Source organism: Castor canadensis, chromosome 10 (genome assembly GCF_047511655.1).
Source record: "Castor canadensis chromosome 10, mCasCan1.hap1v2, whole genome shotgun sequence".
Lineage (NCBI taxonomy): Eukaryota > Metazoa > Chordata > Mammalia > Rodentia > Castoridae > Castor > Castor canadensis.
Genome location: NC_133395.1, coordinates 1,568,714 through 1,594,573, shown reverse-complemented (window position 1 = coordinate 1,594,573; position 25,860 = coordinate 1,568,714). Strand labels below are relative to the sequence as shown.

Sequence of the window (25,860 nt, the reverse complement as noted above, 5' to 3'; positions counted from 1 at the left end):
GAACAAGTCGGGGCTCCGGGAGGTGCCGGCGGGCAAAGCCAGAGCGCTGGGGGCGCCCGGACCCGCTCTGGGGACCCGCTGGAGCTGGAGCAGGAACTAACTGTAAGTGTGTCTCGAACTCGCGAGGGGGCTTCGCCCGCCCGGGGCAGGGGACGCGGCGGGAGAGGCGCAGGGGAGGGGCGCGCGTCTCCACGGCGACCTTCCGAGTGGGATGTGGGGTGGCTCCGCAGCTTTGCGTCCTCGGTAGAGAACAGGTGGGTGCCGTGGAGATCACCGCGAGCGGACGCGCGGGGTGCACTGGTCATTTTATTAGCCGTGTGTCCAAGGCTTGCCGCCGCCCAGTGGACCCGGGGGGCTGTTTCTGTCTGCGTCGCCCTTTTTGCGGAGCGGGGAGGGAGGGCGAGTCAGTGGATTTGGGGACGAGGTTCGGTCGGTGGCGGCTCCCCTTCCACTCCGCCCGCACACCCCACCCTGCCCCCGCGCGGGACGCTCCAGGCTTGCGGCTCTCTGCCACTTGCGTCCGGCAGCGCCAAGAACTAAATCCGCGGGATGAAATTACCTTTAAAAAATTAACATGTTGAAGCGAGTGCCATTTAGTGAGAGGTGTTTTGGGCAAAGAATCAATTTAACTTTGACTGACCGACAGACCTGACTACATTAATTCTACCAGAAAAAAAAGAAAAAGAAATCATTGGGCCGTGAGTCCCTGCCACTCAACGAATGCTTTCGAACCCAGTGTCTGTCCAGGAGCCGCACGGACGCAGCAGACGCCTCCGTCCCGCGGGCGAGGGGAGGGCGCCCCAAAGGGGGGTGCTGAGTACCCCCAAAACGCCGACATAGGTGCAGGTGACCCCCGCGCGCATGCACAGCGTCTTGTGGGCTTGTCCTCCCTGCTCCAGCGAAATCGCACCCTTCGGCTTCCTGTTACTCGGCGCCGCGCACCTTGTCCTCCCTGCGAGTAGCGGGAGTCTCCCCGCACCCGCCCTAGCAGGCCGTCCGCTTCGGCCCACTCTTTGCCCGGGCTCGAGCAGTCGGTGGAGAGGAAAGGTCAGGAAGTTCCAGGGGTGAAATGGATTTTCGCCGTGGCCTGGAGTCGATGGGCAGTGCCGAGCAGGCCCGGCAACATCGACCTAGGCCGGGACCTGGCTGGCCACCTCGCCTGGCAGGAAACCGGTGTTTCGAAGCGATAGCGGCCGCCAGTCAATTAACCCATTAAAAGCCCGCTTTGTGGCATCGATTTCCTGCAGTGCGGAAGGGCTGGTGTTCTGAAAGCTCCTTTGTGAAAGGCGGGAGTTGGAGGGGAACTGTACTGAAGGCACCCCAGTTGGTGCGGAGGACCCCCACGAGTGGGCTGCCCAAGCGGCCAGGACCTAGGCTTTTCCCTCCCGCCGGGGTTGAAAAGAGGAGTCCTCCTCGGTCCTCCCCAGGACCGAGGTCTCCAGACCCCAGTTGTCCTTCCCCAACTAGAGCCTGGAGACAGATGACACCGGTAGCAAAGAGGAAGCGCCAGGCTGGTCTTAGGCCGGGGAAGAACCGCTGTAGGTGCTGATGGCCGTGAAGGTCAGGATCCAAAAGAAAGGGAATTCCCTCCTCACAAGTCTCCCCCCTCCCCTCTGAGCTACCTGGTTACCTCCCTGGGCAGCGTCTCCCCTAGATGGGGCCACAGGGCTAGATAACTCTGCCTGAGCACCGAGGTCCCCAGTGAGGACACCAGACAGCCTCCAAGTGGCCTCCTACTCTGGTCCTAGTGAAGAGATGGAGCCAAATGCCTGACAGACATGGGGTGGGGGACTGGGATGGAGGACAGGGGTCTATCCCAGGGAACAGGCACCAGTGGGCTGCTAGGCTAGCTGCACTTGGCCACCCTCCCCACAAGGAAATGGCCAGAACCCTGAGAGAGGAAGCTCTAGGTGACATTGGGTACCACCACCTGGGAATGGAGTTTTAACTAGTCTGTCCTCCAGGAACAAATATGCCTAGGTGTTCTGAGCATCAAACGCATTACACAGCCAAAAGACAAAGAAATGACACAGAGCTCCTACCCTAAAACCCAAACACCCCTCCTCTATCGCCTGCTGGAGTCCTTTGTCCTTTGGGGGCCCAAAGAACAGAGCCGTCCTGTTGGTCCAGACCCTGAAGGGAAAGGTGGTGCCCAGTGGAGTTAGGGGCATTTCTGTGGGCAAAGAGAGACAAAGATCTCCCTTTGACAAAACTTACCTCACTTCTTCCTCATCCCCTCTAAGAATGAGTGTTCTTATTTAAGGTTCAAAGGCCATCCAAAACAGGGTTTTCTCTCTGATTTGCTAAACCACCCTCTATCATATCTTCATTGTACCCCTCCCCAAAAGGTTTAGTGACCTGAGGGGTGTCTGGGTTCTGGGAGGGTGGGCTACCACCCTTCCCCATCCCTCCTGTCCAGAGGTTATGCCCCCAAAACACTCCTGCAGGCAGGTAATTGCCAGGCCTCATCCAACCCCAAGGAAATCTGATTTCTGCCTGCAGCACAGCTGGTTTCTGTCTCTGCGAGGGAAGATAAATGGTGCTCCGATGGGGCTGTGGGGGCTCCATTAGTGTGGAGGACGGGACAGTAAAGCCCCATCCCACAGCCCAGAGGTTTCAGGGACCCACTTTTCCCATTTGCTGCTTTCTGAAGTAAGCAACCCACATGACTGAAAGGGCTCGAAATTGTGTCAAAGTGATGTTTTAATCTCATTGAAAAGTGTATTAAAGGACAAGATGTGATTTGTGTGCGCTGCTTCGATGAAAGGCGAGATTGGAGTGGACGGCTTTCACTCGCGTGAACTGGGTGTCATGTTTATATTGAAGCCCGAGTCGCTAATCTAATTTGCAATAACAGGGATGGCCTGGAAAAAAAAGCATCTTTGATTTCACTTTATTCCTTTTCATATAGAAATTCCTCATGACTTGTCTCCTCTTGTGAGTGATGCCTTTTCTATTTGGGGGCTAATGAGAGAATTTGAGCAAGGGCTGTATTTACTCAGAACTGTAGGGCTTTCTGCACGCAGCCTGGTCACTGGCTCACTTGGGCTTAACGGATCACTGCATGGGCTTGAAACATGCTCTGATCTCTCCAGAATGAACACACCTTGTCCTAGAGCGGCAAGCCCCACCTTTCCACTCACTCCTCTCCCCACCAAGAACAGGGAGTCTTGCATGCAGCTCCCAAGAATTTTGGTTTCAAATGTTTGTTTTGGGGGCGTAGCTTAATCTGGCTGTCGCTATTCTTCTCTGTTTACATACTGCAAATTTTCATTTGAGTAGTAAGGAGGATCCCCTACTTGGAAAAGTTTGATTTTGTGCGCATTCTTGACACTCTCTTTCGGGAAGCACAACATCCCTGTGCGCAGAGGAGGGCTTTCTATTCTGACGATCACATTAACACTAGCATTTTTTATCAGTACGAAACAACATGCTCTGGAAAATTACAACTTTTGCACAATGCAAAAAAGGTGTATTCAAACTGCTAATTATGGGGGTTTGTATAAATGAAACTTTAGCAGTGACCCACTTAATTTTGCTGTAATTATTGACAAAATAAGACAAGGATGACTCACAATACAGTATATTTATCTTGAAGGAGAATATCGCGCTGATGTAGTTAAACCGAAGACTAAGAGGAATAGTTAAGAAGGGTCGCAGAGATATAAAAAGTACATACAAATCACACCCTGAAACCATTTGTGTTCAAGCCGCGGAAGGCGCTGCTTACATGACTTTTTTTTTTTTTTTTAAAGAATGCAACCAAATTGTGAAGGCGTCAGCATTTTCTTCTCAACATCCAAGGCTCAGTACCCTCTTATCTGCACGCTTCAGAATCTAATTCACCGGCTTGAGCACAACTTTTGCAGGTCCTAGAAAGCTAGAGGCAGAAAAGGGTGGAGACACTGTCCGCCCTGCTGCGGCCCTGGGTTTACACACTCCGACTCGGGGAAGAGGTTTGACCAGTGCAACCTGCGGAGCGCGATCCGGATCTAACCCCGAAACTGTTTCAAGCCCAGGCCCTGCTTGGCAGCAGGGGTGGGGTAGGAGCCCCCCTGGCACAATTCGGTTCCCGCAGTAGAGTCTGAACGGATTTTTCTTTCCCCCTTCTTTTGCAGGACCCTTGGCGACTGGTTGGAGAAAGGAAAGCGGGCCAGGCGCTCTAAATGCTAACCTTCATCTTCAGGCCAGGGCCAAGCTGCGGCTCAGCTAAGCCAAGGGTCCAGGCCTCTAGGCATGAGCAGGAGGGGTCCCCCACTCGCGCTGCCCTTTCTTGCTGGCCTCTGAATAATCGGTGTGGGCACGACCAGTGCTGGCAGCCTGCGGTGCCACAGGCCGGGGCCCGCGCACCCACCGCGCGCCCGCGGCGCGCTGAATGAGGAGGGCAGCTCTGCGCACCCGGCACTCGCGGTGAGGGCGGCGAGGGCGGTGAGGGCTGGGGCCCGCGCAGCTCCCGAATCTTCAAAGGCCAGCCCTCGGCTGGGATGGGTGTGGGCTGGGCGGGGATGGTGCGGAGAGACTCGTGCTTAGGTGTACCCGCCAGGTAGGCCTGCTGAGATTTTCCTCGGAAAGTTTCCCAGGGTAGAAGATTTGGGCAAGCCAGTGGCAGGAGAAGCCGGCGCTCTGCTGAGACCCGGGCAGCCTGGCACCCAGCGGCCGCTCAGCCCCGCTCGCGCCTCGGTCGCCTCCCTCCGTGGAGAGAGGGCGCGATGTCCCCTCGGGTTCCAGTCTTTCCTCCTCTTGTCTCCTTTTTCATTCATAAACCTGGTGGCTACAGACGCAGCTTGAATATTGACGTCTCTCCCCCGACTGCTCCGCCGTTAACCCAATTACAGAATTCATCAAGAATTATCTCTTTCCATACAGTATCAGCATTAGCCTAATTAAAAGCTATAATGTCTGATATAATGATTAAATCGTTAGCTCTGCTGTAGGGAAGCAATATTTTGTTTTCCCTTCAATTAGAAGCTGATTGAGGTTTTCAGAGCAGGTCAGCTGTGAAATTTGAATTATATGTGTGAGTACTGCTCACAGGGTGAGCCCCTACTCGAAGCTCCCAGAGATCCTCCAAATGCTTCCACCCAAGAGCTGGGAGGCACGCACAGTGCGGGGCTCTCCAACGCGTGCGCGGGTCGCCACACCACGCAGCTCGCCGGAAAAAGCGCCTAACCTGCTGGGGGGTGGGGACCAGCTTTATTTACCCTTTTCCCGCAGGCGTTGCTGGAGCGACTCTCCAAACCCGGACTCGGTTTTGGTCCAAAGAGAGGATGCCGTGCTGTTACGCTTAGAGCCGCTGGAGAGAGGGGCTCTGTGCCTACCCCAAATGACACAGGGGTTCGTTCGAAGTCCCCATTTGCAAGTAACTCTTTTCCTCTTCCTTCCACCTTAATTCCTTTACCTTGACTTTTTCTTTTTCCTTTCAAAACAAACCAACAACAAAAAAACTTTTGTTACTTGGCTCCTTTGGTTTTGTTTGGGAACAGCTGGTCAAATTAGCCCTGAGCCGCGGCATAGAAGACTGGCCGAGAGCGCCCAGGTACTCGGGAGAGACGACGCCCCAAAAAGTTCCTGACCAAGGGAGTGCGCGCTGGGATGCAAACGCCCCGGCCGCGCGCAGCCTGCCCTGGAGCGAAGCCACTGCTGCGGGAACTGGGCCTGGGGCGCCGCAGCGGCAGAGGCGACAGCCCGAAGTAGCTCCGCAAGGGCAGCGAGGGCGGTGGCGGCCAGCAGACGGCGATCGCGGCCCGCGCCGCGACAGGGCCGAGCGCAGAGCGCAGCGGGACCTCGGGGCCTGAGCGGGCGGCCGGGGCCGGGTCCCCTCCACCTCCTGCGGCCCCCGCACGGGGGAAGGAACCGCGGCCTCGGCGCCCGCCCCGCCCTCGGCGGCCCCTCCCCGGCCCGCTCACCTCCCACCTCGCCCTGGATCTGCGCCTCCTGTTGGCCGAGGTGACCTCCAAGGTCTCTTCACACTTGAACTGTACTTTCTCTCCCGCTCTTTGCTTCCTTCTCTCTCCCAGTCTGTCAGTCTCTCTCCTTCCTCTCTTCTCCTCTTCCTTCTCTCTCTGTCCCTCTTCTCATCTCTCTTTCTCTCTCCCCCTCCTCTCCTCTCCCTTCTCTCTCTGTCCTTCTGTGTGTGTGTGTGTGTGTGTGTGTGTCTGTCTGTCTCTCTCTCTCCCTCTTCCCCTCTCTCTTCTCTCTGTCTCTCTCTCTCTTCTCTCCTCTCCCTGCTCTGTCCCTCTTCTCTCTCCCCCCTTCTCCTCTCCCTCTTGCTCCCTCCCTCTCTTCTTCCCTCATCCCTTCTCTCCTTGTCCTTGCTCTCTCTCTCTCCCTCTCTCTTTCCCTCCCTCCCTCCTAAAAACTGGAGGCTCCCTGGTGTTTTGCCACCCTTGAACTGTAGTCTCAGCACCTTTAGGGGCAACGCCAGGGCTGGGAAGGCTGCGCCCCTAGGAGCTTCGCAAAGGCAACTCCATGTGGCCTCAGTCCTCCAAAGACACCATCAACTGCTACAGCTGAAGGAGGGGGCTGCGAGCTGTGGTCTGGTCAAGGATCCCTGGAAGTCACTAGGGCAGACTACCTGAGCAGGGATGGACTAGGAGGAGGTTTCTTGTTTTCTTGTACTGGCCAGAACTCCCATCTGTCCATCACACCCTGTGTTGGAGTTTGAGACAGACACTGAGTACAGAGAGTCCCTCTCTATCTAGATGCTTGAAGGTTAACTTTCATGAAAGACTAGGGGGTCGGGTTGTGTCCACAGGGACTCTCTCTGCTTCCCAGGTTTTTTATGAACACGATGACGGGTGAAGGAGTGCAAAAGCTAAATATGTTAGTCACTCCATTTGAGTTTATGGTATGAAGCCCAGGACTCAATTTATTTGAAAGTCAAAGGCTCTTGTGTAATTGCTTCAATCCATCACTTTCAGCCACACACTTGCAGATATACATATGGACACATGTGCACATAACGTCCTCTACTGATGGACTGAACCCGAAATCCGAGGATTGGGCCACAGGCTAAACAAAAACACAGAAAACATCTTTAGCCACATTTCTAAGTTGATTTTGTCTTTAGTGTTTTGAAATTTCTGTGTTATCAAGAGAACAACTTCAGTTAGTCAACAATGTAACTAATCCTTTGCCTTGGGTTCTGGACTTTGTGCTATAATCAGTCTTCAAATCCTCCAGAATCTGGCTTTTAGGAAGGTGTGGGACAGGAAAGACATCCCTGCCAACTGGGTGGGAGAGGGTGGGAGGCAGACAGAGGTGTTTATCAGATTGGTTTTGGACTGTTCCCTTTTTTTAAGAGTCACTAGAGGGAGAGGAAGAAATTGAGGCTCCTAGCTAGAAGCCATCACTGGCTGGAGTTCCTGTAATGCTCCTCAATCCTCATGCCAGGAGAGAAGGCACTAGGAGGTCTGGCACCAAGTGCCCTGCCACTGCCTCCTTGGCACAGGCTGTGGCTTGTCAATCGTCTGTCACTTGGCAACAAGCTACACCTGCAACTCTGGTTTAATACTGCTGCAGGTGGGCACCCACAGGGCGTGCACCCGCCTGGGCCTGGGGAAACATTGAATCACTAAACTGGGCTTGAATGGTAAGCACTAGTGTGATCACACACAACGTTAAACCATTTGCCTCCTATTTAGATGCTCTGGAAAACAAGGGTAAAGTCGTATTTGGAAACAGTTTTCAGGACTAAGGTAGAAAGAAATAAGACCATTTCAAAGTCAGTTATCCAAGTTCCCCAAAGCATAAAGCATTCCTGCAAAGCATACTGGAGAGCAGGGTGTTTATAAAATAAATTGCTCCATTGATATGGAAAATAACGTGCCAAGCTTGATTCATACAGAGCATTTTCAGGGGGTCTTCAGCTATTTAGTTTAAAATCTAAATTGAAAAGCAGAGGGAAGAAATCTTTCAATTGCTAAGTGGATAATATAGTTTATAATTTGTAAACCATTTCCTTTATTTCAGTCTTGCTGACTTTCCCTAACACACGGGATCTCACCGCACACCCATTGCCTCCTAAATCATCAAAGGAAAATGGGTCTATAGCATTCCTAAACAATATTCCTGTTCCTTTTTTGTTCATTCACAATGTAACTGATATTTGTAGGTAATGCATGAAACAAATCAAAAGATTTAACAAACTTGATTGCTGAAATAAGAACGTAGTTGAAAATCGAGTATGTAACCTAGATATTTGGTGAAAAATAAATAAGAAATGTTTCCTTTCTAATATAATTATATATTATTTGATGAGTTTACTGTTAAATGCTGAGTGACCTGAAGGGAAAGCAGTTTAATCTTCAGAAAGACCAATGCACTGTTGCACTGTAACAATCCTGCAATAATATTTTTTTAAAACCTACAGCAATAATCACAGTAGGGAACGGACATAAGGCATTATTCCTGTACCTCAGACAAGCAATAGGGTTGAAAAATTCTTTTTAGTAGAAAAAAAAGTGAAATGACAGGCGTTTGGTGTCCATCATACTCTAAACATCCTCATTTCTGCTGTGGTCCTTGTCATCATCCCCACCACACGCGCCTATTACAGGAGGGCAGTTTGGTGGCATTTGGTTAAGGCCTACTTCACCCAGCACCGATCTAAAAACACTGCCTGTAACTTCCCCAGGACACGGGAGAAATCACTGGGCTCAGTGGGTTTTTCCCACCGGAGTCCTTGAGCCACTTTCCTATCATTCTCCTGGAAATGGCGGCCTGAACCCAATAGCGTTTAAGGCTGAGTTTGGAAGTCTTCCTGTATGTCCCCAGAATGCAGATATTTTGAAATTAAAGAGTTATAGCGGCAGATTGGATGCCTTAATCTTACCACAAGCAGGCCTTTTTTTTTTTTTTTGCATACTGTAGGAACGTGGTCATGAGGTCCCACCTTTTGATTTGGTATCAGGTTGGGCCCCCGCATTTGCCGCGGTTCTTAGGCACTCAGCTTGTGGAAGATTCGTTCCAGAAAAGCATGGGCTAGATTATTCTCTCGCTATTACAACAAACTTTTTCAACTGTTGGAATGACTAGATTCCAAATAGATCTTGTTTTTGACCTAAGAAATTCAAGAAAAGGAAGCAAACGGACTATAACTCCCAGGTTCATTAAAAGACACCACCACCACCCCCCCAAAAAAATCTCAGGGCTGATACTAAAAGAAAGCTGTGAGCCATGTGCCACACAAATGCGCCCCCGATGCCCAAATTATGGAGCCTGGACTGCGAAGGCCTTCCCCGCAGGAGCGAGCACTGGAGAACTCCACCCGCCGCAGTGAAAGATGCTTTCAAGCGAGGGGGAAGGGAGGGGGCAACTGTCAGGATCCTTGCGGGGGTACCCTTGGGGCTTTCGGGTTATGCGGTTTCTGACGATCTCCCCTGCTCGCCTCCGTTTCTGTACTCGGACTTAGCTGAGGGCTTCTGTAGCCAACTTTCCCCTTCTCTGCAGGCACAGAGTTAGCTGGCGGGGAACCGAGGAGGAGCTGGGCCTCCAAGGCGCGCATTTAAACATGGCCTGGGGCTGAATCTCTGCCCCCTTCCCCGCCCCCCAGCCATTCTTTCTTCCTTTTGGTTTTAAAAGCAATCGGAACGCGCGGGCGGGGAGAGACGAAGGGGGCGAGCTCGGGGTTCGCCGTTGCCGCCGCGCGCGCGCTCAGGAAGCGATGTGGCTGTGACCCCCCCCTTCCCGGGCCTTCTTCCCCCCTCCTTCCTGCCCTGCTCCCCCCTCCTTCCTCTCCTCCTCCCGGCTCCGCCGCCCGCGCCCACAGTCTCTACTCCCTCCCCACGTCACTTGCCAGCGCGCCATGCAAATCACCGCCGCCGCCGGCTCCCATTGGCCGCGGCGCGCTCATTTAATGGCAGCCCGGGCCCGGCGTATGGCTGCTGGGCCCCGCGCGCCGCCGGCCCCGCGTGCGCCTCCGCTCCGAGCGCACGGCCCCGGGCAGGCAGCGGACAGCACGTCCTGGGCAAGGCAGCTCGGCTCTCTGGCGCTGTCCGCGAGCTTGCACACTCTGCACTGTCCCTGACTACCCCCCCCCCGCGCCTCGCTGCACCGCGATCGCCCCCTCTGGGGCCCCCTCCGCTCCCGCTACCCCCCTCGGCTCCCGGTCCCCCCCGGGCACCTGGGACCGGCACATGCCCAGCGCACGCGGCGCGCCGCCCTGCTAGAAGTTGCGGGCCCCGAGTTGGAGGCCGCAGAGGAACCAGCACAGGAGGAAGAAGGCAGCGCACGGCGGCCGCGGGCGAGGAGGAGGCAGCGAACCCCAGGCCGGGCCCAGCGCATCGCTCCGGGCCCAGAAAGTGGAGCAGCAACTTGGCCACTATTGCACCTGTTTGCACAGCTGGGCCGAGAGCGACCGGGCGGCGGCGGCGGCGGCGGCGGCGGCGACCCTAGCCGTCGGCCGCTTTGGCAAGTGGTTTGTGCACGAGGAGAAACTTTCCACCTGCGAGCCGGACCAGCGCTGAGTGCGTGTGTTTTTGCCTCTTTTTTGTCGTTGCCCCCACCCCACCCCCATTCTTCTTTCTGCTAGCTCCCCCATCCCCCGGCTCGCTCGATTTGAGCTCCACTCCATCTCCCCCACCACCCGGCCGTCTATGCTCCAGGCCCTCTCCGCGCGGTGCCCGTGAACCCGCGAGCCGCCCCGATGTACAGCATGATGATGGAGACCGACCTGCACTCGCCTGGAGGCGCCCAGGCTCCCACGAACCTCTCGGGCCCGGCCGGGGCGGGTGGCGGCGGCGGGGGCGGAGGCGGGGGCGGCGGCGGTGGGGGCGCGAAGGCCAACCAGGACCGGGTCAAGCGCCCCATGAACGCCTTCATGGTGTGGTCCCGCGGGCAGCGGCGCAAGATGGCCCAGGAGAACCCCAAGATGCACAACTCGGAGATCAGCAAGCGCCTGGGGGCCGAGTGGAAGGTCATGTCCGAGGCCGAGAAGCGGCCGTTCATCGACGAGGCCAAACGACTGCGCGCGTTGCACATGAAGGAGCACCCGGATTACAAGTACCGGCCGCGCCGCAAGACTAAGACGCTGCTCAAGAAGGACAAGTACTCGCTGGCCGGCGGGCTTCTGGCGGCCGGGGCCGGCGGCGGCAGCGCGGCTGTGGCCATGGGCGTGGGCGTGGGCACGGCGGCCGTGGGCCAGCGCCTGGAGAGCCCGGGCGGCGCAGCGGGCGGCGGCTACGCGCACGTCAATGGCTGGGCGAACGGCGCCTACCCCGGCTCGGTGGCGGCGGCGGCAGCGGCCGCGGCCATGATGCAAGAGGCACAGCTGGCCTACGGGCAGCACCCGGGCGCGGGCGGCGCGCACCCGCACGCGCACCCGGCGCACCCGCACCCGCACCATCCGCACGCGCATCCACACAACCCGCAGCCCATGCACCGCTACGACATGGGCGCGCTGCAGTACAGCCCAATCTCCAACTCCCAGGGCTACATGAGCGCGTCGCCCTCGGGCTACGGCGGCCTTCCCTATGGCGCCGCGGCCGCTGCCGCCGCCGCTGCGGGCGGCGCGCACCAGAACTCGGCAGTGGCCGCGGCGGCGGCGGCGGCGGCCGCGTCGTCGGGCGCCCTGGGCGCGCTCGGCTCTCTGGTGAAGTCGGAGCCGAGCGGCAGCCCGCCGGCGCCAGCGCATTCTCGGGCGCCGTGCCCCGGGGACTTGCGGGAGATGATCAGCATGTACCTGCCGGCGGGAGAGGGTGGCGACCCCGCGGCGCAGAGCCGGCTGCACTCGCTGCCGCAGCACTACCAGGGCGCGGGCGCGGGCGTGAACGGCACGGTGCCCCTAACGCACATCTAGCGCCGCGGGGCCGCTGGGACGTTGCGGCTCTCGGCCGGCGCTGAGCCAGCGCGGCCTTGCTTTTGGACAGACGTTTCCATGTTCTTGTAAAAATGAAAACACTGGAGAACACTACCAGGTGACACAAGTGTCCTCGCTCACCTTTCCAGGAGCTCCTGGGGACCACGAGGCGCTCACCCAAGTCTTGCATTTAGACTGAACTTAGGTGTTTTCTTGAGACTTTTTGTACAGTATTTATCGTCCACGGAGGAGGCAGAAAATGTTTTCTCTGTTTGTGGGGACAATAAGACAAAACCCATCGAAGCGACGCCAACTTTTGTATTACGGCCGGCGCGCAAACTTTCCTTCCTGCGTAGCTTCCCAACGGCTTGACTGCCGGCGACCCAGCGACCGCGAGCTGTCCTCCCTTGTTATAAATGTAGTAAGGCAGATGCAACATTCACAAGCTTTTGTAGTTGTTATGGCTCCTTTGAGTTGGTTTGTTAATTTATACAGAAAGATTCCCCCACCCCAAGACGGCGGAGTTATATTCTGGATTTTGTAAAACTTTCTGTATCTGAGCATTTCCACTTTTGGTTTTGTATTATTTCTTGTAAATGCATTGTGAGATTTTTATTTTAGGCGTTGCGGTGCGGGGAGGAGGAGTCAGATTTTGTACATAGTTTCCTACAAGCCTTTATCTAAAAAACGAAAACAGAGTCCCCTAAAAATGCGAGTGAGTCAATACATTTAAGCGAGAAAAAGCCCGTTTCCCCATAAAATTGAAACGTGCTAATTTTATATGCATGTTTTATGAGTTCAAAATACAATTAGTAAACTGGTGGAGGGGAGTCAGCAGGACGCAAAAGTCAGGGACGAGGGAGCGGAAGGGAGCGTTTTCAGAGCTTTACTCAAAGGGAGGGCAGGAAAGTTAAAATCCATAGACTATTTTGTAGAGTTGAAGCGTTGATACAGAACGAGATATAATTACAAAAATATCTTTGTATGGTTTAGCTGTTTAACTGCGGCAGTGTGGAGCTGTTCTCCACCCGCCAGGACATCTAGGAAGCAGCTTGGTCCAGAGGTTAGGAAGACTGGGAATGCCCAATGTCGGGACCAGGCCAAGGAGGGGACAAAGACCACCGCCAGGGCAAGGCGCCTCCAATCCCCCTGAAATTAGAATTGCAAGTGGAATGAATCTGAAGTTGGTTCAGTAAATGATCACTGAGCCAAAAGGCACTGCCACTGAATCCTCCTCCATCCTCACCCCTCCTGCCCTTCCTCCCTGGGAAAGTGCAAAATAATATTGATTTTCACACACAATTTGACCCCCCCCACACACGTGAGCTGGGATACAAGTTGCTAACCGATGTGAACGCAAAATGCCGTGTTTATTTATTATTCCTGAGAAGATCTCGAGCTTGTTTGATGCTTTAAACTTTTTAATTATATTTTTTCTAGGTGTTTATTGGTACATTGCAGTTTTTTTCTGGAATTTAAAGTTTTCTGTAAAACTTTGTCTTCAAGTAATCTGACAGCATTAAACATTGCATTTGAAAGTTATACTGTAGCAAATACACTTTGAAATTAATCATGATGTTAAGATTGAAATTTCTATTTTTTGAAGAAAAAAAAAAAAAACACCTTTAAGTCCAGGTGGGAAATACGCTAATTTCAGCAGCCTTGGCCTCTCCCCTCATTTTCTATTTTGTTTCGATTTCTCTGTATCTGTTCTTGTCCTGGAATGAGTACAGAAGATAGTCTATACTATTAGACTAGATAGAAAAGTGGGCCTAGTCTATCAAGAGAGTAAGAACCCAGTCAGCCTGCATTAGAGAACAGCTTTAAGTGTAGAGCTAATCTGACAAGTCACAAGTGTGAATTTTTGGAATCATTTTGATAATTGTGTTCAGACCACTTGTGCGTTAAAGCAATTGCAAAAAAAAAAAAAGATCAAGAGCAATGTCCACTGTTTCTAACAAGATAATAAAAGCCCCTCCTTTTTTTTTTTCTTTTAGGGTTTGATCTCTCTCTAAACTTGTTTCTGAAAGTGTTTGCTTGCATATGGATAGCTGTGCTGAAAAACAGAGTTGGAACAAGTGCCACCAGCAACCCACTGTGGGAGGTGCCTTGGGACATTAGGCCGGTGATGCTAATGCCACAGTGAGCTTGCAGGGCCAGGCCACTTTCACCCCAGAATACAGGGCTTACAAGCTCCTGCCGAGGCCCTGTGGTGACTCCCCCCACACACACCTCAGCAGCGCCCTGTCCTTACTTCAGTGGGAGACACTGTGTGGCCATGCTCACCCACTTGTATGCCCAGGTTTCTGAGTACCTTAGACTGTGGGTACCTAAGTCTTGGTTCTTCACACATATTAGTAATGCAGCCTCACTTTAAATGGAGGAGACTACAAAAACTTCAGTCATGGTACTGGGAACACCGGGCATTACGGCCTGTCTGCCTGGAAGAAGGGCTTAGCCTGGCATTTCTCAGGCTTGCGTTCCATCCATGGTTAGCTGGAATCTTCAATGCCAGGTGCTTCGAGCCACTTTATTCCCTTTAGAACTACTGGGAGAAAGACAAATATAAATTCTCTAATGACTCAATTAAAAAACAAGGGGAGGTGGGAGCGGAGGGATTAGCAAGGGCTCATCAGGGCTGAGATCCCATGGCCAGGCCACTTTCTCTCCTCCAGATTAAATTAGTGGAGGGCCTCAGACAGCTCACTCAGCTGCGAATTCGGTTCCTGCCCAAGTAATGCTCTTTGTTTTCATAAAGTGAAATTCTGTATGATGATAAGTATGACATAATGACTACTCATTTCCAAATCACAGAGTGGTATTTCTGTAGATCTTTGCAAGTTTGTTTGAAACCCCTGCGGAGAACGAGAATAGGATCCTTTCCAGCCCTGGACAAAGTTTCATAACTTCTTGCTGGCAACTGCGTGACTTCTTCCTAACCCAGCCATTGTGCAGGGCCCGACTCTGAACAGGGCCTTAGGTTTGCTTGAGGCACTTTCCTTCTCTTTCTCCCACCCCCTCCTTCTTTCCTTCCTTTTCCTTTTCTTTCTTTCTTTCTTTCTTGTTTTGTCTTGTTTTTCAGCTTACTGGCCCTTTGTTATTGTTCTCGTTAACACTTTGACACCCTCCCTGAAAGAAACCCACCAGTAACTAGATGAAACGAATTAATTTTTACAAGAGTTGCGGGCGTAGCGCGCCTGATCTGCAGATGTTGGGAGTGTGACGGTGGGTCTATTAAAATTGTGCGTGTGGGAGAAGAATAACGCGCATATTCACGCATTTCATTCTCTCGACAAAGACTGGGCACCGCATATCTCTGTCTCAGGAAAATTCCGGTTAATTCGAGAAATCCGCCCCAGAACGCGTGCTCCTGGGAGGCACGCTCCAGCTCGGCCTAGGTCCACCACCCCTAGGCCCTCGGTCTCAGTGGGTTCCAGGGGGCCCCGCCCTCGCCCTCGCCCTCGCCCCCACCCCGCTTGGGCAGCCTGGCCTGCGGGCCCGAGGCTCCGCCAGCTCCGCGGCAGAATCGAATCAGGTTTGATTCCTTGGAAACTTCTAGAGAAAAGCAGCAGACTTGGCCTTGGCGCAGCTGTTTTCCAGCGCGACTGTTTGGCGGGATTGAAAGGCCGGGCCAGATGGGGAGGGCTGGGGGCGCCCCGGAGCCCTGCGGGGTGGGGACGGCCCAGCGGGCGCGCTGGAGCCGAACTCTCGGCCTCCTCTCCCTTGCGCGCCGGGCCTCCAAACCGCCTCCCCAGCCGGAGGGCGAGAACGGCGGCGGGGGGTGGGGGGGGGGCAACGCTCAGCATCCTCCGCTCCCGGCCCTCCTCCCCCTCCCCCTCCCCCTTCCCCGGTCCCCATCCCCCTCCTCCTCCTCCTCCCGCCCGGCCATTCCTCTCCAGCTGCGCGTCCGCGGGACCCCGCTCTGCCCGCCCCCGGGAACCCAGCAAGGGCAGCGCCGCGGGCGGGCAGCGCCCTGCGGCCCGGGCCCGGGTTCTGCGACCCGTCCAGCACGGGGGCCGGCCTCCTGCGGAGCTCAGGCCCTGGCGCGGCCATCAGCCCCTCGCCCAGCCCGGCTTCTCAAGTTGCCCTGACTCGGGTTCTGTCCTCGGCCGAGCGCGAGCACGGCGCCCTCTCCCTTCGCGGTCCCCTCCATCCATTCTCTTGGTCCGCGGCCCCCGTGTCCCCCAGCACCCCGCTCCCCTGCGCCCCAGCTCTGCATCGCTCTCTTTCCGCGCACGGCCCGGCCTTCCCTTTGTCTTGGCGCCCGCGCGTCCGCTTCCCCTCCGAGGCCGCGCCCGGACGCCCCGTCGGGGGCACGGGCCGGGGTCGGGCGGGTGCCCGGGGGCGCTGGGTCCTCTTCCTGCGCCGCGTCGGGGCGTGGGTGTGTGCGGGGGCGGTCCTGGCGCCCACCTCGCTGGGGCCCGCGCCGGCCGGAGGGGGTGGGGGATTAAGACGACTGATGCGCGGGCCGAAGGACCGCAGGATTACTGCGGAGAGAGTCCTGACCCCGGGTCAGCGGCCAGCCAAACCCTTTCACAGTCAGCGGGCAGAACAAGCAGGTCCCAGGCGGGACCCGCAACAAGTGGGCGCGGAGGGGCAGGGGAGGCGGGTCACCCCCGAGTCTGCACTGCAACCGGGGAGCGCGGGCTGTCCATCAAAGGTCCCCGTCCTCGGGGAAACGCGACCCGTCCCGCGCCTTGGGTCTTCTGGCGAGCTGCTGCCCTGGAGGGCGCGCAGGCCTCTAGGGCTCTGCCTGAGAGGCCCCGGCTCACAAACGCAGTTCATTTCCATAAGCGGCCTTTGCTCGTTCTCCGCCTCGTCTTCCCCAGCACCTCCAGGAAACCCTGCCTTATCCTAGATTCTTAGCAGTCTTTGGTTTATTTTGTGTGCGGGGCAAGCAGTACTGAGAGGGGTGCAGTATGAAGGCCGGTTGTCGACACACCCCATTTTCCATCAGGCTGGAGGGTGAAGCCCCAACACGGTCGGTCGAAAAGCCACGGATAAAATCCACGGACTCATCTGAGGGGCGCGGACCTGGGGTGAAGGTGGAGAGGGAAGCTAGGGCAATGTCTGGCTTCCTAAGGGCCAGGTCAGGAATTGGTGCTGAGAGAGCACGTTGAGAGTTTTTAGACAAATACAGAAAATGTATAAGAACCCAAACAAGTGAAGCAGCCAAAGACACAGAGAGAGAGAGCATCTATTTTGATAGTAAAAAATAAAAACCACCAGATTGCCATATTTTCCTCTGCAAATATGAAAGCCCCACCAACAACAGAAAAAGGACAGAGCATTTAAAAAAAAAAAAAAAGGAAAAACAAAGCAACGAACTCCAAGTGACCTGTCACTTGCACAGCTCAACCTGGGTGGGTTGGGGCACGGTGCTAGAAAGTAGGTTCTGAGTTCAAAATCTGGGCAGCAGCATGGTACTGGGTCAGCTGCTAAGTGTGACCTACCAGGAAAATTTGTCTGTGGCAGAAACGCTGGACATTGAGTCATTCTGAATGCCCCGCAGGCGGCTCGCAAGGATTTAATTGCCCTTAGCCACTTCAGAACAACCATGTGGGTACATTAAAGATGCTGTTTGTGAAGAACGTAGGTCATCACATGCAAAGCCTGGAAATAGGCAGCCAGTCAAATCAGTGGAAAAAATCAGCTTTTGTTAGATTTTGCAGTTTCAGGAATTAGGCACACAGTGCAGAGCTGCAGTTTTGAGAAATTGCGATGTCAGATGTGTTCCCAGTGGGGAAATATTGTGAGTGTGGAGGAACGTAAGATTGGGCCTGACAATGGGGAAACTGACAAGAGTCATCACCCAGACATTGTTTTCTCTCCCAGCACCCCGGAAATGCTAACAAGCCATGAGACTTGGCAGCGGCAGTGGCACTCTGCGTTAGTCCCACGCTTGCTCTGTGGAAGGAGAGGTTTAGACAGCTTGAGGTTTAGACTGATCCTGGATTTCACTTAAAGAGTCCCTGATTTTACAGAGCACAAGTGCCCACAGGTAGGTGTGTGATATACCCAGGAGAGAGGCGATGAAAAACCCAAGGCAGAATCTACCTTCTTACTTCTAATAACAGAACAGGGGAAGGCTAGGTAACCACGTCAACCCAGGGAAGGACCGCTCCACCTTAGGCTGCAGAATCCAAGTCAGGGGGCCTCAGAGAGTGAAAGAGCCCCAACTTCCACCTGAGTGGAGGAGCCTGAGCTAGGCCTTTGTGTCAAACTGGACTGAAGAGGGAAGTTATCCAATGACCTTGGCCATTGGCTCTTTTGCCTTGTCAGTAGTGCTGTTCTCACTTGTGTGTCTGCTTCCTGGATGTAAAGTAGCAATTATAAAACCAGCTTCAGAGGACACATGTCCCAAGGGGCCTCGGAGCCCAGAGACTGAAGGCCTTCGTGAAGGGTCACGTGAAGTAGGAGCCCGTGTCCTCAAAGGAGGAGTGAAGTGGAAAACTGGGACATCGGGCACCAGTTTGGGAAATTATGGTCATTTCACAAAATGTGGGCCACCCCACCCCTCCTCCACCCAGAACAAAGCTTCTCTTCAGTCACTGGATGGTCACCACATTCACTCATATGCCATGAGCACATGTCACCTGCCTGTTACCAGGAGTGCAGAATACGAAGACCAACCAGACAGGGTTTGCCTGCTGGGTCTTCCTGAGTGGGGGGCACCCAGCAGGGACTATGGCAGATGAAGGCTGGACACAGGACTGGCAAAGATTGAGATATAAACAGGAGCAGGGCACAGCTTTGCTTTGGTGACTGGCTATTTCAGGTTGGGCTGGTGTCAGACCTGGAGATTTATAAGGACAGCAGCCTCTCGCCTTCAGGGTACACAGGGAAGCAGGCCACATATTCAGTCCTCTGACCCAGGGCCCTGGAAAGCTGCCCCCAGGTGCCTGGAGAACAATCCTTTCTTAGGCACACTCCAGGAGCATCTGAGGCAGATCCTGGAGGACAATTGGAAGACCTGTGTTGGGAGATGGAACTGAATATTTGTTTATGGTAAGCAGCTCCTAGGGCTGTGTCGAGATCATTAAAATCTGAGTAGCAATTTATTATTTATAAAGTGCTCTCATAATTGTTCAATTTAGGTGATTTTTGAAAAAAAAATTAGCAGGGAAAGAAAAAATTTCCACGCTGGATCACTAGTCTCGTGACTGGAAAGTGACTTGTCCACTGGTTTTATGCCCCATTTTCTGACTGGTTGTCTCAGGCCCCACCAATGCCTCTGTGCCCTCCTGAAAGGCTGTCCATACAACCCCAGCAGGTACACGCCACAGACACGTGTCTGACCTTGGGAACGGGCGAGTGAAGGGGCTGCTGGAGTCAGATGTGTGTCCAACCAGTGTCTCATTTTACCATAGACCAAGTCTGCACCATCCTCATAACCACAGTGTGTGCCAGAAGTGGGAAGGGGGCATTCATGGGTGGGTGCACAGGAAATGACTGCCTTGTCCCCCAAAAAACGATCAGAACTGCAGTGACAGCCTTTAGCTCTCCAGCGTCTCAGTATTGTCCTCTGCAAAATGGGAGAACCTGTGCAAAAGACTCAGTGCGTGCAGGACTGGGACGGTCCTGAGAGGGAGAGGTGGTACCCACAGAGGGGCCACTGCACAGGAGAACTTGTGCCCAGCAGTGTCGGTCGAAAGCACTTGGCTCAGGGCAATGGTTGTTCTAGTGCTGCTGCCTGGCCCTGGGAAGGACAGCCTTCCTGTGTTTAGGAGCACAGCTTCGGATTACAGAGTGGCTGTGGAAGAATTCAGGGTTTGAGTAGCAGGCAAGAACATCAATTTGAAATAAAAGAGGAGTCTCCTAATTCTAAATGTTCAAATGCTCACTTAAAACAGCAAATCACTCATTTTAGCCTTTCAGCGGAGTACCAGAAATGCATTCTCAATTCTAAAATACTGACTATGAAATTTAGATAACTGAATTATCTACTTGCTAAGGAAAATGATATAAAGTTTACTTTGTTATTCTAAAATGAATACGTCATCTATAGCAATCGTTTGCAGAAAAATAAAATCGCATTTAAAGTTGCAGCTTAAATTAAATCATCCACCCGTAAGCAGACATGACATAAACAAAAATGGGTCACTTGAAACCAATCTACAAGTTCAACGCCAATGTGAACCACATGGCATTTTAAGTGAATTTCGCACAGTTATGACGATGTCCAATTGATAATGAGGAGATGAGAACAATTACAATAGCATTTTAAGGTGAATTCTTTAGGACTGCTTTTTTAATTTGTCAAGAAAAGGGTCACCTCTCCAGGCTTGCTCCTGCAGTCCCTGCTGCAGGCTCGTGGCCCACGGCCATTTGTGAGCAAAGTTGTCCTGGGTGGAATGCACTTGCCCTGGGCAGAGGTCACTTAGGGACAGATACCGTAGCATCATCAAGCACCCTTGCGGACAGCAATGTGTCCAGCTTGACATTTTAGAAAATTGTCATTTCAAGCATCAGTCAAGTTTTGAGCACGTCAGAGCCAGCCTGCCCCATCCAAAGAGCCCCCTGTCCTTCTCAGTCCTGAGCTGAGCTGCGATCAGGATAGGGATTGATGTGCTTGGCGCTTTGTCCCAGAATGCCATAGGGGTCAGTGGGTTTTTGGCCGTGGCTCTGGCCCTGTGGTTAGAGGGGAGCTAGAGAAAGCAGCTCAGTCCTGAGAGAGAGGGAGCAGGGAAAGGACAGGAAGTAGCTGTCCTCTCTGGCCAGCCAGTATGGCCTCATTCCCCAGGAGGCCAACTGAGGAATGGGCTTGGAGTCCCAGGCGGGACTGGCTGGCATGCCTGTGGTGTGTAAACACTGCATGAGTGACTGTGGGCAGGGAGCTTGCTCTTTGCCTTGGAGCTCCCCAGGGCCTATGCATAGTTGGGCGCATAGTGGGTGTGAAGTGTTCAGGCGTAGGATAGCGCTTCCTGTTAGGACAATGTGGCAGGGTCCCCTTTGGTGCAAAGCGATGATTCAGGCTCCTAGAAAAGAGGAAGCTAAGCAAGGAAAAGACTGCCACTACCCAGACTGAAACCCGGTCCTGGGGCCACCATGAGCCACACAGTGCAACGATGTGCTGCTGGCCCAACCAGCACTTGGACCCAGGAGGGCTGGTGGGGCAGGGCAAACCATAAGACAATGAGTGACCTCTGTGTGCAAGTCAGAACTGGAACCAGATCAGATGCTGGTTTACTGTTCTGCTTTGTGTGTCTCCTTACTGCAGTGTGAATTTGACTGTGTGGCTTGCTTGTGTATTTGGAATACCTGTGCACAGAACTGGAAATGTCCTTCTGAGAACAAGGATGGTGGGGTCAACCCTGGGCAAGGGTAGCAAGTGGGACAAGCAATGATGAACACCTGTGTCTACTAGGTTCTCTCCCAAACTGTGAGGCAAGGCTCCCCAGAGTCCCATAGTGAATTTGGAGAAATAGCTCAGGATACTTTTAAATTCTGAGAGAAACAAAGCCATACCAGGCACATCTGAGATGCCATGAGAACAGTTAGTGGAGGTTGTTCTCAGTCCTAATGTGAACATGCAGCTAAATCCCAGCCTTGGGTAACTAGGTTTTCTGCCATGTCAAGACTGATTCCTGTGACCAAGAGTGGTGACACACACCTGTAATCCCAGCACTTGGAATACTGAGGCAGGAAGATTGAGGCCAGCTTGGGCTACATAGTGAGACCCTGTTTCAAACAAACAAACAAAAAACTTGATTCTCATGGGAAAGGTGGAGAAGACCAGGAAATGAGGTGTTGAGCCCAACCTGGGCCCAGGCTGGGGGACTGCACAGGACTCACCAGGTTAAGATTGAAGTGAAATATTATTTTTCTTTCATTCTGTACATGTTATTTTTTTAAAAAATGTTTGCTATGTTATCAGAACAGACTATATATGAAGTCATTTGGACTTGACTGAGTAACGGGCGGAGCTGCCTACCACCACGTGCAGCCTGGGCTCTGTGGACAGTGCTGGAGCAGGGAGAAAATGTCCACCACTCACAGTGACGTGGAAGCCAGAGCTTACAGAGTCATCTAATAGTTTGTTTGGTTTTTTTTCGCTTAAGTCTTTATGCAATTGCATCAAGTAATTTGAGCTGTGGCTTGAAATACAATTTTATTTTTCTGCAAATAATTGCTAGAAGTGATGGATTCATTTTGGAATAATAAAGTGTTGGTTTAATTAGTTTTAAGAATTTTATATAATTTCCCTTAGCAAGTGGATAATTTAGTTTATTATCCAAATTTCATAGTCACTGTTATGAAATGGAGACATCTCTAACAGTATAGTCTCAGTTTAAATACTGAAAAATTATTTCTTTAAAAAAAAACAGCAGAGAAAGTTTTTAACTTTCTTTAACATCTTTCTCATCAACATAACCAAACTTTAAATCGAGGCAACTCAGAGAGAATCAGAGATGACAAAACACTAGCGTACAAACTCGTGCACCGAGGGACTGCCAGCACAGCTTGCGCTCGCTGGCTTTTTGTCTGTCTTGGTGGCAAATGTACCCGTGCCAGGCATCTCCACCGCTTCCCAGAAGATGCTTATCTGCTAGTGTTGACTCTCCTCAGCAAAGTTGCAGGGTCCCTGTAGATCTCACTTCTAGGTTTTATTTCACTGACTCTGATACCCACATTCAGTTCCGGTTATTCCTTCTCCTTCTGCGTGCAGGGTCTTCTTCTGGACGAAAGCCTTTAGCAGTGTCTGCAGTTAGGGAGGTGCGAGCAGCATATGGGGGGATCTGTGTAATGCTCTTGACAGTAGTGACAGTATTGACACCAAGTGATAAGGACAGATGTGACCATCCACTCAGTGTGTGAAGGTGGCTCACAGAGCAGAGGGCTGGGGCTGGGTGTAGCTCAGTGGTGCAAAACACCAGCGACAAACCCAGAGGGGTGAGTATAGTTACTAAGCAGTAATAACTGAAACCCCACCTTTGATCAGCATTTTTAGTTTTTCAAATTATTATCTCTATCTTACTACTCAGCAGATATGAGAAAATGCTTCCTTTGAAAGTGGTGTCTCAACATTACATATTAAATGACTTTTTTCCAAAGCTATTTATTTTAAAGTTTCTCTTTTTGCTTTGGTAAGTAAAATCAAGGAAAAGTAAGGAAAGGAAGACAGTGAGAAGGAAGGAAGGAGGAAGCAAGAAGAAGGCAACCGACCATTACACCAGCATGTTGCTGACCGTAGTTGGAGTAAAAAAAAAAAAAAAACAGACATCAGGCATCACTATCTGTTTTCACCCAGGCTCAGCAAAAACCATGCAGTGGCTTTGCTCACTGTAAATACAGCTCCCAGTAACCGCCCGCCTGCTGAAGTCAGAGCCCTCTGTTATAACCCTATAACTGCACTTCAGGTAGAGGAGATTGAATGAATATTTTGCTTGTATGTATTCATCACAATGACTGGACGGTAGAACAAGGAGAGAATATAATTCAGGCCAAGAAACACATGGAACCTGAGGAAATTGTCCGAAACAAGAAGTTTCCTGGAAGCCAGGAGTGAAGGCAGAACAGAGAGAGCCCAAAGATGGCTCCCATTGGGAAGACCAAATGCTGGAAAGAAAAGGTTTTGGCAATGAGACCACCCCACCTTGGAGAGATGCCCATTGTCCACAGCTGCAGGAGGAGGACCAGGGTCCTCAGGGACAGTGGTCAGCCTGGAAAGCATGGACCAAGGGCCCAGGGCAAAGGTTATCAATTAGGATCCAGCCCTCAGTGTAGGACCGTTTTAAGTGAGGGGACTTTTCAACCTGCCTACTTCAACCTGTGTTGGTGTCTAGGGCTGTCATAACACAGCACCACACACCAGGTATCTTAAAGAACAGGAATTGTTCTCACACCTATTATCCCAGCTACTTGGGAGGTGGAGATTCCAAAGGATCAAAGTTCGGGCCTAGCCCAGACAAAAAGTGATCAAGATGCTACCTTGACCAGTCAGCTGGGTGTGGTGGCATGTCTCCCAACTACAGGGGAGGCAGAAATAGGAGGATCATCCAGGCCTGCCTATGCAAAAATATGAGACCCTATTAAAAAAATAACGAAAGTGAAATGGGCTGAGGTGTGGCTCAAGTACAGAGCACCCGCCTACCAAGTGGGAGGCCCTTAGTTTAAATCCACCTCCCCAAAAGAGAAATATATTAGATATTCTGTATTATATTAATAACAAACTGTACTGCAGATCATGTTAATGTTATATATTATGTCAAGTGTATATGGATAATATATCATTAACATATATTAGCATCATACACAATATACTAAACATACAAGACACCTTGATGGACAGGAATAGGATCATAATGTTGGAAAACTGCCCCACAAACAGATGACAAGAGTGCTCAGAACCACTGAAACAGTCTCAAATGCTATCTTACACATTTTAAGTTTCAAGGTAATTGGATCACAAACAAAATTATACATTAGAATCGGAGCACTAAACTGAGATATTTAATAACATTGGAATCAATTCTCAATACTGTTACAAAAGAAAAAGGGCATCATTAAAATATTTTAATAATGTAATATATTTCAGTCTTATCTCTTTTCACATGTAGCATGAACAAGGCCCTGGATTCAATCCCCAGCAACACACACACACACACACACACACATACCCACAAGAAAATTGTAGGAAATTCACAAAGTAAGCCTGTAGCATCATTTCACTTATTCCTCTGAATTAAAAGCTCTGTGAAGGCACATTTGCTTTGTTCACCATTGTAATACTCCACATCCCAAAATATTTATTGGACAAATTAATTGGTGTTTTCATTTCACAAAAAAAAAAAAAAAAACAGGAATTGCTGGTGGAGTGGCTCAAGTGGTACAGCACCTGCCTAGCAAGCTCAAGGCCCTGAGTTCAAACCCCAGTACGCCAAAAATAATGTGTATAAAGAGATCAGCGATTTAGTCACCCATAGTTTTCAGAGAGAAGTTGAGATGAAGGTGTGGCAGGGCCAGTCTCTCCTGAGGCTGTTGGGAAGATCTCCAAGATCCCTTGGCCACTGGTGTTGCTCCTCAGCTTAGAGAAGTGTCACCCGCTGCCTTCCTGTTCACACCACCATCTTCTCCTGTGTGCTGCCTGTGTCCGAAAAGCCTGGCGATCACCAGCTGAGGGCCCCACGAATGAGCCTGTCCTGATGTGTCTACCTGAAAAGACCCTGCTTCCAATGAAGGGTCCTGGGGCAGTGGGAAACACCAGTGAAGCCGCAGTGTTCGCTCTTTTTTTTTAATAATTTTTATTTTTTTATTATTCATGTGTGCATGTTCACTCATTTGATAGTGACACTCATGAACTCTCTCTCGTAACACACAGTGTTCTGAAGCTGTTTCCACCCAAGATGGAGTGAATGTTTCAGCCTTGGTGGCCTCTCAGAGACTCTGTGCAGCTGCCCCCAGCCCGTGTGTGCCAGGAGCCTTGCCCAGCCTAGCTGTCGTCTCGCCAGCCGAGTCCATTGAAGTTAGTCACCTGCCTCGGGGTGGTGGGAGTCCCACAAGGCTGCAGTGGACACACCAACTCATGAAATTACCCCCAAACCAAACAATTCCTGTGTGCCAGATTTTAACTCATTAATTAACTCTTAATTCACTTTTGAGAAATTATCTTTTCCTTTGTAAACCACCTTCATCCTGTTGGAAGAACACAATGTCCAAAGAAGTAATCCACCACACAGCTCACAGCTGTCCTTTCAACCCTCCCTACGCATCTGGAGCGTCATGTGGTCTACAAGTCCTATTTTCACCGCCCACCTTTTGCTTTCTTCAGCGCTGGAGAGGGAACCCTGAGCCCTGAGCACGCTAAGCCCAAGGTCACCCACCGAACCCAGGCCTTTCCCCTTATTATAGATAAAGAAACCAGGAGGAGTCAGGTAATCTACCAGAAGACGTATCATTAATGAGGAGAAAATTCAAGTCAAAATCCAGAGCTCACAGAGTCTAGGATTTATAATTAACATAATACATATGAAAAATTTAAAGTAATAGTTGAATAGCCTTGCAAGCCTTGTAAGGAGCAAGACACACCCTTGCTTCATTCACCCCCAACCTTCAGACCATTT

The 25,860-nt window shown here is 52.0% G+C and overlaps 1 protein-coding gene and 1 long non-coding RNA gene across 2 annotated transcripts in view; both read left to right on the top strand.

Moving 5' to 3' along the window:
• Window positions 1-25,860, top strand: part of LOC141411417 (uncharacterized) — a 559,189-nt gene that overhangs the window by 512,377 nt on the left and 20,952 nt on the right. The window lies entirely within an intron of this gene.
• Window positions 9,901-13,339, top strand: Sox1 (SRY-box transcription factor 1). The gene has a single exon (XM_074042972.1). It carries the CDS (start codon window positions 10,646-10,648, stop codon window positions 11,795-11,797), a length of 1,152 nt encoding a protein of 383 aa, XP_073899073.1. The 5' UTR covers window positions 9,901-10,645; the 3' UTR covers window positions 11,798-13,339.